We start from the raw sequence: 12,582 nt of genomic DNA, 5'->3' as shown, positions 1-12,582 counted from the left end.
AACAACAGCCAACCAAATATAGATGGTAAAGTCTGCATGATGAAGCAGGCATTTCTGAATTTCAGTACATGCAGATTGTATACTAACACTAACACTGCTACTACTTTAAACAATGTTATTCCTGCTACCACTACTTTTACCATGATGACTATAACGACTACCTTACTGCCAAGTAAAATGAGTAAAAATAAACTTTAAAATGAGCTTACAATGCTATTCAACTCAAATCAAATAAAGTGGAAATCTACCGATAAATAAAAACAATTAAAGATATCTGCATCAAATGATGAGAGCAGGAAAAACTCTAAAAAGAAAATGATGCTGCCTGTTATATCAGAGTCATCAAGATTCCAATTTCAGTACCATTCACATTACAACTGGTAAAGTCTGAGTTTTCTTAAAGCTCCAATATACAGTATCTAACTGTGCACTTAATAATATGGAAGTCACTAACAACCAAACAAAATGGACGCCTTACATCAGCCAAAGACTGTTGTTCAAAGCAATTAACTACAAATTGATTATATATAGTATTTAAATTGTCAGTACACTATTTAAAATTTGACACAACCAACTCTGTGTCATACAGGGATTTTTATGTCAGTCATTAACATGTCTTGAGTTTTGAATCTTGATACAACTGTAAATGTACATATGTAGTAAGACCTTGGTGTATTCTTGAACATTTAGAGTTCAAAGTTGAAAGATCAATGAAGAATTTCTCTCCCTAAAGCTTGATTTATGGTTATGCGCTGAATCTACATAGAGCCTACGCTGTAGGCTACACAAGTGGCCTATGCCATTGTATGATGCTGTGTTTGTGTCTACCTGCAATTACACTGCCAAATCATGCATGTGGTGCTGACCTACCCCTGGCTGTGACCTTAAAACCACATGCACCATGCTGGTATCTGACTTTAAAGATCAGGCAGCTTCTGGGAGTGGCATGGACATCTCCCTGTCCTCCCTGCTGTGAGAAGGCCTGTGACATCAAGCAACAGGTTGTGGGACATGGTCTGCATTCATCTCTTCCAACTGCAAACTACCAGATCTTAGTAAGCAACACAGTGCAAAGTGCAAAGCACCATGAAATGACACTGTGAGAGTGTTTCCCTTGTTTTCTGTCAATATATTTCACCTCCTGTGTCTTGCCCGAGGCGACTTCGACCAGTAGACTGCAAGACCCGAGATTCAAACCTTCAACCTTCTGGTTGGGAGACGACTGCTCTACCACCACACCACTGTCGCCTGTTGGAGACAACAGGTAGTATCTGACCAACCCACATCCAGCACCACAAACACGATTCAGACATTGATCCGTACAGAGCTCTCCTCAGCCATCTCAGCTCCCAGGTGAGACACTGCTGTGATCCATCAGAACCCTTATTCATCACCAAATTGGGCCTTATTGCCACCAGCGCTTGGTTTGTGAAATAGTTCCGATTTATCCTGTCTCTGTTCAGCACCGCACCTGATCACTTCTCCAGTCACTCTTTTAATAATAATAATAATAATACTTTATTTGTATAGCACTTTACAACTCGGTAGGAGCCCAAAGCGCTTCACAGAACAGAAAATAAAGTACATGACCAACAATATAAAAAATAAGAGCAAAAACATAGTAGAGCAAAACAAGAGAAACTAAAAACACAAAAAAGAAAATATAAATCAAAAGGTAATGATTAGGCTTCCATATCCAATATAAATATAAAACAGCAAGCTAAAAGACATCAACATGATGCCACTGAAGCCAATTAACCACAAAAAGATACGTTTTTAGTTTAGACTTAAAAAGCGATAACTCAGTTATGGACCGTAACTCCAGCGGTAGAGAGTTCGAGAGCCTGGGGCCGTAAACGGTAAATGCACGATCTCCCCATTTTTCGTATTTTGTTGGCGGGATGACCAGGGACACCTGTTCCAAGGAACGCAGAGCCATTTCTAGTGCTGCTTCTATATGCAAAGAATCCGACAGCTGCATCTGATTCTGGTACCTACTGTATAGTTTTAGATTGTTGTACTTGAATTCACCATTTTTCGACCAGTGAGAAAAGCACTTGCAGAATACAAATACAGAAATCTCTAATGTGAAATAACCAGCATCATTTTATATTTCAAGAGTGTGTGTGTTCGTGTAGATCACTGTCACCGAAGAGAAGAAGCTGATTAAGGAAATTATGTATTTAGGGCTTTAAATATAGAAAGATTACAACTAAAATCTGGAGCGTAATAAGTGTGTAAGTGGAGTCAAAGACATGCACACTGCTGACTGTGACAGTCCAACATCTGTGCATTGTACATTTGCAGTGCTGTTGTGTCGTACGCTCAGCTGCATTAACTGTTACTGTCTTTCTGAAAGTCATCACGATTTTCTGATTTTTGCTTCTGAAATCTGACCTCAGGTTGGGTCTGTCACCTTCTTTGTATCCTAGTATGCTTTATTGTTTCAGCTGAACATTATGAGCTTCATAGCCGAGCTGCTGGAGTGGTTTGAAGTGAAGAAGCCTGATTTTGTTCAGCCTATACAACCCATCGACCTCACAGGTCTGTGACATGCATTTACTAATACGTTCCTGTGACACTGTTGCATTGAGAGTTTAGTCTTTGATAACTGATCCTGATGATCAGCTTCTGAAACTGCAGTGCTGCTGTCTTTCAGATGTCTCAGGGTTACTGGACTGCACAAGTCCTGTCAGCAGGAACAGCAACAGGTACGGAGTTTGGTAACGCAGGAAAAAAAAACCTTGAGCACTGACACGCTTGTGGTGTAAGTAAAATAATGAAAACTGAACAGGACCTTCAATGATGAAATTAATGGCCTTGTAAATACAAAGCTTAGTTTAGACAGTTCATCTGTGTTTTTGAGACTATGAATACTATTTACCTACGCGGGATGATGGGGAGGCGACCGTGGTCCGGGGGTAGAGCAGTTGTCTCCCAACCACAAGGTTGGAGGTTCGAATCTCAGTGCCGGCACTCCACATGTCGAAGACACTGAGCCCACGCCGTTGCCCCTGATGGTTAGAGCCATCGGTTGAGTTGGCGCCACAGATTGCTGCCATTGGTTCTGTACTGGAAACAAATTCCTTGTGTGTGTGTAACATTCTTGGCCTTTCATTCATTTCATTTCATGTAGGATCTGTATTTAATATACACACATAACTAGGTGTTGGTGAGCAACATGCTTCACTTTGCAGCTTCTTCAGCCTCGTTTCTGGCTGAGCAAATCTGAACAAGCTGCAATGTGAAACGCACTGCTCACAAACTTGTAGTTATGTGTGTATATTAAATAAAGACGATCCTACATCTAGGCATCCCTGGTGTACGCTGGAATTTTTATATTTTTGTGACATTTGAGAATCCTGTTCCCTTTTCAGCACCGAGTTGGATGAGCAGTCTACATTGTCTCCAGCTGTGCACAGGATCACTACACCTTACCTCTTGACCAAATGGCCATTTTTTTGGACATAGTTTGTATAGTACTAGCAGCCTGGTTCTTTGTACTGCTGGTGAAAAAAGGTTAACAGGGTCTGTTAACTGTTTTGTTCTGTTCCAGTGGTTCTCCGTCCTTTATCTTCAAACAGCCCTTTGTGCCCATCTCCTCCCCAGTGTCACCAGGTAAGAAATAGAGCACAGACATGTTTCCTTAAAAGGAATAGGACATTACGACTGTCAAAACCTTTTTTTTTCTTTAATCTGTCTTTACAGAAAAAAGTTGGACCAAGAAACAAATCAGGTAGATACACTAACGTTCCTAGAGTAAATGTTGTGTTGCATTCATACTTTATCCTAATTTTTTTTAACCTTCTTACTTTGGCTTCTGTGGTTTCTGCTTTTCCATGCGTCTGGCACGGCAACCCATCCATTTGTCCATCGTACTATCATCACCCACCTCTCTGCAGTCGACCTCTGTCAGCTGTGGCTTTCAGCATCCCATTTGGGCTGGACAGTGATGTTGACATTGTCATGGGAAACCCAATCGATTCTGTGTTTCGCTCTGTCAGCTCTGAAAGCCTCACCACTGGCATCCCTGCAGTGATCTCGTCAGCAACTTCAGCAGGGATGACTCGTGTCCCGTACAGCCCTCCAGAGGACATCAGCCACTTGGTCAGTGCTTCAGCCCCATCACAGCGGTCTTCCTGGGGCCCTTATGCACACCCAACATCACTGGGAGAGCTACCAGCCATCGAGGAGGCGCTGCAGGTGGTCCATACTCCCAGTAGTAAAGATCGGAAAAAGGGAAGGCTGCCAGAAAAAGGTACAAGAGGAGTGTTGAGTGGAAGGCCAGAGCCCAGGTTATGCCCCGAAGGAGCACCTGCTGGTTTCTTCCTGCATGCCCCCGAGGAGAATAGTCCCCAGCTGAGTAGCTCTGCTCCCTGTCGCTCTGGCATTGTCTGCCGGCCTGTTGGAGGAGAAGTGGGTGATACAGAAAAACAAGGAGGTGGAGAAAGGAGGGAGAGATCAGGAAGGACCTCAGATATGTCACGTGATGATGACTCCGTACTACGAGATGGCAGTGTTGACTCCTCTGAAGCATCAGATGATACCCCGAGAAACGCCCCTGGTAATATTCGGCCCAGTAATGGTCATCAGGGAAACCACAGCACCAGCAACAGTCCACGCATGACAAGCTTTGCTGAGCGCCGAGATAACAGAAGAAGAAATCCCGCTGCCCTTGTGGAGGAGTCAGCCTCTGCCCCGACAACCCCAGGAACTCCTCATGCGCCCTCGACCCCATCAGGGGGACCCAGCTGCCAGGGCAGTCCAGGCACCAGAGGTCCTGAACCGGGCTCTGAGGCCTGGGAGTTGGGGGCTCGTCTAGAGGAAAAACGTAAAAGTATTGAAGCCCAAAAAAGACGCATCGAAGCCATCTTTGCCAAGCATAGACAGAGGCTTGGAAAAACTGCTTTACTTCAACTAAAAAGAGAGCAAGGAGAGGGAGGAGGGGAGGGAGCAGAGGAGGATAATCTCACCTTGGATGAGCGCCTCACTCGCATGGAGGAGCAGTTGAAAGAGGAGGAAGAAAAGGAAGAGAAAGAGGAGGATAAGGAGAAAGGAACCTCATCTGCTTCCAATCCTCCCCGGTTAGAGAAGCAGGTCACATTCTCTATTGAAAGTAAGAAAGAGGCAGCGGATGAGAAGCCAGGTGACGCTGTCCTAGTTGGGTACAATGAAGTGGTGCAGAAGCTGAGTGAAGCTCTGCAGTCTCTACAGAAGGACATGCACAAACTTACAGAACAGCAGCAGCAGCTCATGAGCAACCAAAGACCCAGAAATACACCCAAAACCACTCCAAAATCAACACCTAGAGGTAACACCAAAACACCACCCAGAACCCCTCCTCGCACCCCAACAAAGACACCGCCGAGAACTCCGACCAAGACCCCCACAAACACAAAGAGCATCAGTAAAGCTTGGCTGATCCCTGCTGGTCCCAGTCTTTCCCCTGCATCCTCTCCATCAAGGCGTTCTCAAGTTCTTCCCTCATCCACCTCACCAAAAACTATTCTCTCTTCCTCCTGCCCTGCTCCTCGCACTAAGATCCACTCATCTTCCACTCCCCGCAGCCCCAAGCACCACCTGCGTCCCCAGCATCAGCCTCATCCACGACCTTCTGAACTTAAGTTCCCTCCACTCAATCGTATCCTGACACCAACCCAGACTGTAGACACCCTCCCCCACCTGCGGCGCGTGTCCCCCAGCAAGTGTCAGGTACAGACTACTACGTCCTTCCGCATTGGTGGACCTCGGACTCCTCAGGAGTCCCCTCAGCTCACCCCACAGCCACAACCTGATGAAAGCACCTCAGACACAGGCTCTAGTGAGACACCCACTCAGTTCAGTCTGGAGTTGGAGCAGGAAGATGTAGAGGCTGTTGGAGGGCTGCCGGCCTTGACGCAGTCCAGACAAAATTGTTCAGGGGCTGCTGGTGGCAGCAGCTCTGGTGCTCCTTCAGAGTGCTCATTTGAGAGTGAGGCTTTGTCTCTGTCTGCTGCATATAGCACAGGAGGTGAAGGAGGAAGAGGTGGAGGTGCAGGGAAGAACTGCAGTCTGATTGAGGTGTCACTGTCATCTCTGGGAGGGCCAGATGGGGGCAGTGATGAACCAACTGATGAAGGTCACGAGTTTTCCTCCGATTCCATGAGTGACCACACTGAATCTGCTGCGGAACCTGTGAGAAGACATGCCACACAACTCTTAGACCCAACAGAGCAGCTTAATCTGGCCACAGAAACCAAGGATTTGCCAGAACAACATACTGAATCCAAAGGAGAACAGACCGAAACTTCAGAACCAAGAGGGGAACAGAATGAGCTGGGGACCAGAGGAGGAATAGGATTCTTCTTTAAGGTAAAAGCTTGCAGAGAGACTGGGGTGGAAGCAGGAGTTTGTTTTGCATGAATATGGATTCTGTCATGACAGCTGGGTACATGACCTTGTGCTTGTGTGGTTGTAGGAGGATGTACATAGTAAGGGAGAGATGGCCCAACGTAGAGCTCTTCTGTTGGAAAAACAGCAGAAGAGAACTGAGGAGTTGAAGAAGAGGAGACAGTGGCAAGAGCAAGAAAGGGAGAACAGGTAAAACACCCCTGGCTTTTTTTTTTTTTTAACATACTGAATCAAAATTTCCAGTGTTTCAATTTATAATTTGTCACCTAATGCTGAACCCATGTAAAAGTAACCTAATACCTACTGGTTTCAGACCAGCATCCACAAACAAGAGAGAGGCATCTCCCTCAGATACATCTCCTGCAGGCACTACCTCTCCTTCCCCCACACCTCCTGCTACTCCAGCTCGTCGTGGAGATTTCACACGGGAGGAGTATGCACGGAGGCAACAGCTCAGGATTATGAATGACTTGGACAAAGTGCTGCAGCAAAAACCATCAAATCAAGGAAGATCTTCGGCTAAGAAAGCCCGCTCTCGGCCTCGCAGTATGACCAGGGAAGAAACACAGCTGTCTTTGAGTCCAGCCAAGGGAACAACTGGTAAAGTCACACATGGAAAAAGTTAACAAATTAAGTATGAGTAGAGTATATGTTATTGATTTGATTGACCGTTTTCATGTTTCTCTAGGCTCCAAAATGACCAAAGTCTACTCTCGCTCCTCTCTCAACTTGGCAGCCGCAGATGAGCCAAGAAACAGTGGTGGTAACCCCACCAGAGAACCCCACAGGTACACTGCTGCATAGGTCATATGTACACGCCACAATAATAGCATGGCTTGAGAGATGCCAGTGATGGATGGTTAGATTTGGTTAGTCAAATTATTTTGTCCAGAAAGAAATATCACACCAACTATTGCATTGCCATAAACTCTGGCACAGAAACTTATCATCCTTGAAGAATGCATCCCAATGTTCCCCAGACTTTTAAATGTTTCAGCGCCTGAGTTCAGGGCAAGGTACTTCTAAAATGAATGATCAAATACTCTAATGTTAACATCCTCAATGTTAGTACACTGTGTATATAACAATGTCGCATGCTAATTGCAAGTATCCTATCAGTTACTGAACACTTTAGCACACTAACATTAGCCTAACTTTAAGGTGAATGCTAAAGGTAATGCACCAATATAGTAAAGTGCTAAAATTAGCACGATAGCATTCTGGATACATTACAGGTAGATTAGCAAACATGTTAATATGATAATTAGTTCTGCTGCCATTTCTGGATGTTAAGCGTATTACAGTATCGCTCTTCCTTAACCTGTTACTAGTAAAAGTAAATTCCTTGTGGTTATAGTGAAACAACTTGAGTGCCAGAATCATACTCTATGCATGTTTGTGATTTTGGGTCATATTTTTCAGGAAAGAGAGTCAATGACGTAGCATGTACTCAAACCCTTTTAGACCAACAACTAGCTTGTAAGTTTTATAACCATTAACACAGCAAATTTTTTTTTTTCTTCAGTGTTGCACACTTTTTTTGCAGACCACATTGCTGTGACAGCAGCTCAATTGTTGCTTAACAACAAGAGGACTTGTACAGTGGCTAGTTGTTTTATAACCTTAATCACTACTAAACTTTCCCAAGTTGGACAGAAGAGAGTAGTGAAAGATTCGTGTTACTCACAGTTTTCTTAGCGATGATCCAGTCTAGTACAGTGATGGCCTGTTGGCTCATTGTTTAACCACTGTGCAGCGCCCGTCCTGATTCACCTTCAGGATGCCTGCTACCAAGTAGACTGGCCAATCAGAATGGAGAGAAAGACTGGGAGAGTGGTTCCAATGGAACCTCACCTGCCCCAGAATACACAGGTAGAGTACTACACGGTACTCCTATGCATTTCCAGAGCACATACAATTGTACTTATTGGTTTTTATAAACCGCTGAACCCGTGTTTGTATCTGCAGGTCCAAAGCTATTCAAAGAACCAAGCCTGAAGTCCAATAAATTTATTATCCACAACGCACTCTCTCACTGTTGCCTGGCTGGGAAGGTCAACGAGGCACAAAAAAACAAGATAGTTGAGGTAGGTGTCATTTCTTTACTCACTATTCTGTTAACATTTTTATTCAAATTTATGATGCCCGTTAGTTAAATCTAAATGAATTTAATTACTCTTGCATTTTTAGCATAGAAACACAACAGTGTAATCTTTTGCATTTTTCTTTCTCTTACTTTCACTCTCTGCTTCAGGAGATGGAGAAGAGTCCTGCCAACCACTTCCTCATCCTCTTCCGTGATTCCAGCTGCCAGTTCAGGGGTGTTTACACTATGAACCCTGACTCCCACGAGCTTGTACGATTGGTTGGTGTAGGCCCACGGACAATTAGTTCCACCCAGGTGGAGTCCATCTACAAATACAGCTCAGACAGAAAGCAGTTTAGTGCCATCCCCTCAAAAACCATGGGCATGAGCGTGGATGCGTTCACCGTTCCTAGTCATCTTTGGCATGGAGGAGGAGGAGGAGGAAGCAGGAGAACAAGTATCACTAAGAAGGCGATTATTTCCAAGTGAGGAACACAACACAAAATCACAGTTACACATGATTAAAGAAAACACTGTAATCATGTTGTAATTATAGTGGAAACTGTAGCCAGACATGGAAAAACCACACAGATAAGCCTTTAGGTATATGTGTGCATACATACTTGACTTCTCTTGCCCTTGGATTTTTACTAATACAAAATATTAAAAATGTATTTGTACTCCCTATTTATGTGCATGAGAACATTAAAGCTGCATTAACTAACTTCTCCCTCCAAGTTCCAACCATTGTTTGTAGCAGATGTATCTGCAGTAACAAGCAAATTGTACAGAAACATGTTTTTCCCCATTAATATTGATACAGAACTAATGTTCTGGTCACTATCGTATCACGTTCAATGTTACATACTTGACACACATAAGGTAATGGAGAGCTGTATGTGAAACGTGAGAAATTTCATGTTAGACATTGATCAACTCCCCACTTTTCTAGCTGTGCTGAAGGCGTAAACTTTAACAACATCTCGTTAAAATGCTACGTTTATATCCAGCATAAATGAACTGTGTGGTCTGGACAAAAACTGAAGAAAAATTAGCAAATTGAGTAAAATTACTTCTTTGCTAATCCAGGAAAATGCGCTAGTTTCCGCTAATTGGACAACAAAGCACTAACGTTGCAGTCAGTTGGAAATTACAACCAGAATAATTCAATAGAAAACGTACAAGATTGAAATGCTAACATTAGCTTGCTAATGACGCCGACATATATACACTAGCGAGCTACAGTACTTCTGCGTCTAGCAGGAAGAAAACCACATCCGTGTCAAATGTTAGTCCTTCTGATGCTTTTAATGCTCTGCCTCCAGCATGTCAAACCAGGGTTAAGCCCTTAGTACAGCAGGGAGACAACACTAGATAATTTTTTACTTGATTTACCCACATTTGTGCTAAATCTTAGTTAATGCAGCTTTAACAGCACAATTTAATTGCCCTACACAGAAAACAGTGTACGGAGGTAAAATGTTAGGCTGAATACACAAGTTAGTTACTTTTAAAAAGTCTCTACCTATATTGTTTGAAGTACAAACTCAAACTACTTTTCTTTCAAAAGAAAAGGGACCTTTTATGAAGCTGTTTACTGAAAAATATTGACTTTCATAAGACATCATTACTCCCTGGTTCTGAGGACTGAAGTACTGTCAAATGCCTGTTTTTCCAATAAGCCAAACTGAGTAAATGCCTTCTCGTGTCAGTGACTGGCAGGACTTTGTTTGTATTATCTTCAAGTTTAATTCTACTGACCGTCAGTAGATCAAAGCACATTTACTTAGTAAAGTTGAGACAGCCATAAGCATTTGAAGCAGAGAGCAGAGGTGAACTGTATGTTTTTTGGGCTAAATGTGTCTGTGGTTTTCAGAAATGATTCCCACAGCATGAATGGTTATTTACTATATGTGGTATAAACCTTTTCAAAATAATATGATGGTGAAAACTTGTGCTTTGATGAAACTATGTTAACAGGTTTACGGTACATCTGAGTATTGAATGCCAATTAAAACAACTTTTATACACTTACAGGATAAGACTGGTCGTTTTCTATATTAACAGCATTTTCAACACTCCCCATACAGAGACTAAACCAACAGTGATTTGCTTATACTCATGATTAAAGTCTGCCAGACCTGGATCAGCCATGGATCTCTGCTGATGTTCAAAGACTATTGAAAACTACAAAACAATTAAAACATCAGGGAAACACACCACTGCACTTAGTCATATTTCATCATTACGAAACACAAGACCCTCCAGAGATTTTGTACGAGTCCTTGACTCTTTTTAAGTCAGGTTCTGTAAAAAATTTTGGCTGTTTGGAGCTGTCGTGGCAAAACTTATCAGGTTTTTCATCTTGCACTGACCGAACCTTGATAACTATGAGGATTGATGCATATTTATTTCTGCAGGAAGGAGCAAACTCTGAGTGTCATACATAACAGTCTAAAGGAGAAGCTCCCCAGTCAAGAGCTGCATTTCCTTTTTATACATAGACATGAGTCCTGTTCGTGGTTTCGATCAGTTAAGGTCATATGGAGGTTGAAGGAAATGTCTGTCACACAGGAAAGAAGCTGTCTGGTTCAACATCCGTACAAGGATGTGCTTTTCACTGAAGACACAGATGTTTGTCTAGTTTCACAAGCACACAAATGACTATATAAAAAAAACCTGCATAGCAACAATCAGTATATTAATAAGGCAGTATGTTTATAAGGCTTCCATCACAGGAGCCTTTGGGGCATTATTTTTAAAAAAGATCAGGGTCTTGTGTTTTGTAATGAGGAACCATGTTACCCATTGCAGCTGATGTGTGTTTATATTCATTTTTGAACAACAATCGAGGTCTATGGCACAACATAATCCAGTTCTGACAGACTGAGACACAAGTGTGAGTTTGGTTTTGGTCTCTGTATATGGAGTGTTTAATATAGAAAACGGCTAGCCTTGTCCTTTAACTAATAGCATGTTGAGGAATGATGTGTCGAACATTTAGGCGTACCCGTCTCTCAGTGAGCGATGGGTTTCGATAGCCAGTTCTATGTTGGTAAAATACCTGGATTTGTTAAGCTCTGTGGCCAATGAATCCCTTACCGAATCTTTCATTCACAATATCCTGTAGATAGTCTTTTGTTGCTTCTTTCCCACACTAAAGGTGATGTATAGAGATGTGTTAACTCAGACACAGATATTAACAAGCCTGCATGACTTACTCCATTATCTGTGACTTGTAGCAGAACAACAATGAATTTACATCTGGTAACATTAAGTGCATCAGTTATGCAGAAAAATTAGTGATTTAGTTGCTTTACATGTGATACTGACATAAAAACAGTACACATGCACAAGATGCCTTCCTTTTCCCACAAACAGATCTACCTAATCAGATTTGGTGAGGTATTCACAGAGATTCAGATTTGAACTGCCTTCAGATTTGATTAAATGCTATCGAACCCCATCCCTACTCTACAGAGCGCACACAATTAAACTTGTGTGTTTCAGACCAGCATACACGTATGACCAACAGACTGGATTAAAGTCCATTGATGGAGCTGTCTCAACCTAACCGTCTGCCCTCCCTCCTTCTCTGTATACTGTTCAGTCTTTTCTAGTTTCCTGCTTCACACACACACACGGCCTATTGTTCTTCCTCACGCTGACAGACAGAGAGAGCAGTCCCCACTGTAACGCGACCCTGGTTAGAGGTGGTAACAGCAGTGAGACATTTGTAATAAAATTTGACTCTGACCTGCAAAACAGTCGTTCTCAGCCAGCTTCTTTGTGCATGTTCTTTACTGCCGATGTCCACTGACCCAGCCAACAGTCGATCGTTGGTGGTGGGAAATGTGGCGCTGTGCATTTTGAGTTCACAGCAGAGGCAAACACCTAAACTGGCAGTGATTTAAATATATATATATAGTCGATCGTTGGTGGTGGGAAATGTGGCGCTGTGCATTTTGAGTTCACAGCAGAGGCAAACACCTAAACTGGCAGTGATATATATATATATATATATAGTCCATAAATGACATTAATAAACTCTCTGGGCATTTGGGGGCAGCACAACAAGCTTAAAATTTTAAACCTTATAAACTTGT

At 42.8% G+C, this 12,582-nt stretch overlaps 1 protein-coding gene across 2 annotated transcripts; it reads left to right on the top strand.

The window, feature by feature from the left end:
* Positions 1-1,658: 1,658 nt before the first annotated feature.
* LOC109952349 (calmodulin-regulated spectrin-associated protein 3-like) lies at positions 1,659-12,286 on the top strand. Of its 2 annotated transcripts, none has more exons than XM_020587384.1 (11): positions 1,659-2,544; positions 2,660-2,711; positions 3,557-3,618; positions 3,709-3,736; positions 4,005-6,351; positions 6,458-6,579; positions 6,704-6,990; positions 7,079-7,178; positions 8,147-8,262; positions 8,359-8,477; positions 8,645-12,286. In XM_020587384.1, the coding sequence occupies exons 1-11, from the start codon at positions 2,460-2,462 to the stop codon at positions 8,963-8,965; spliced, it is 3,639 nt and encodes a 1,212-aa protein (XP_020443040.1). In that variant the 5' UTR covers positions 1,659-2,459; the 3' UTR covers positions 8,966-12,286. The 2 variants fall into 2 exon arrangements, with proteins under 2 accessions (XP_020443040.1, XP_020443039.1); XM_020587383.1 differs by having other exon boundaries at positions 3,903-6,351.
* The last annotated feature ends 296 nt before the right edge of the window (positions 12,287-12,582 follow it).

The sequence above is a fragment of the Monopterus albus genome, unplaced genomic scaffold (genome assembly GCF_001952655.1).
Source record: "Monopterus albus unplaced genomic scaffold, M_albus_1.0 scaffold455.1, whole genome shotgun sequence".
NCBI classification, from domain to species: domain Eukaryota; kingdom Metazoa; phylum Chordata; class Actinopteri; order Synbranchiformes; family Synbranchidae; genus Monopterus; species Monopterus albus.
This window is presented reverse-complemented; position numbering and strand designations above follow the sequence as displayed.

What these genes read in the sequence shown, in the direction of transcription:
- LOC109952349 (XM_020587383.1), top strand. Translation starts at nt 2,460, where the DNA reads ATGAGCTTCATAGCCGAGCTGCTGGAGTGGTTTGAAGTGAAGAAGCCT. An exon ending in GTCAGCAGGAACAGCAACAG is followed by an intron (nt 2,712 to 3,556) that starts GTACGGAGTTTG and finishes GTTCTGTTCCAG; the next exon opens with TGGTTCTCCGTCCTTTATCT. An exon ending in CTCCTCCCCAGTGTCACCAG is followed by an intron (nt 3,619 to 3,708) that starts GTAAGAAATAGA and finishes CTGTCTTTACAG; the next exon opens with AAAAAAGTTGGACCAAGAAA.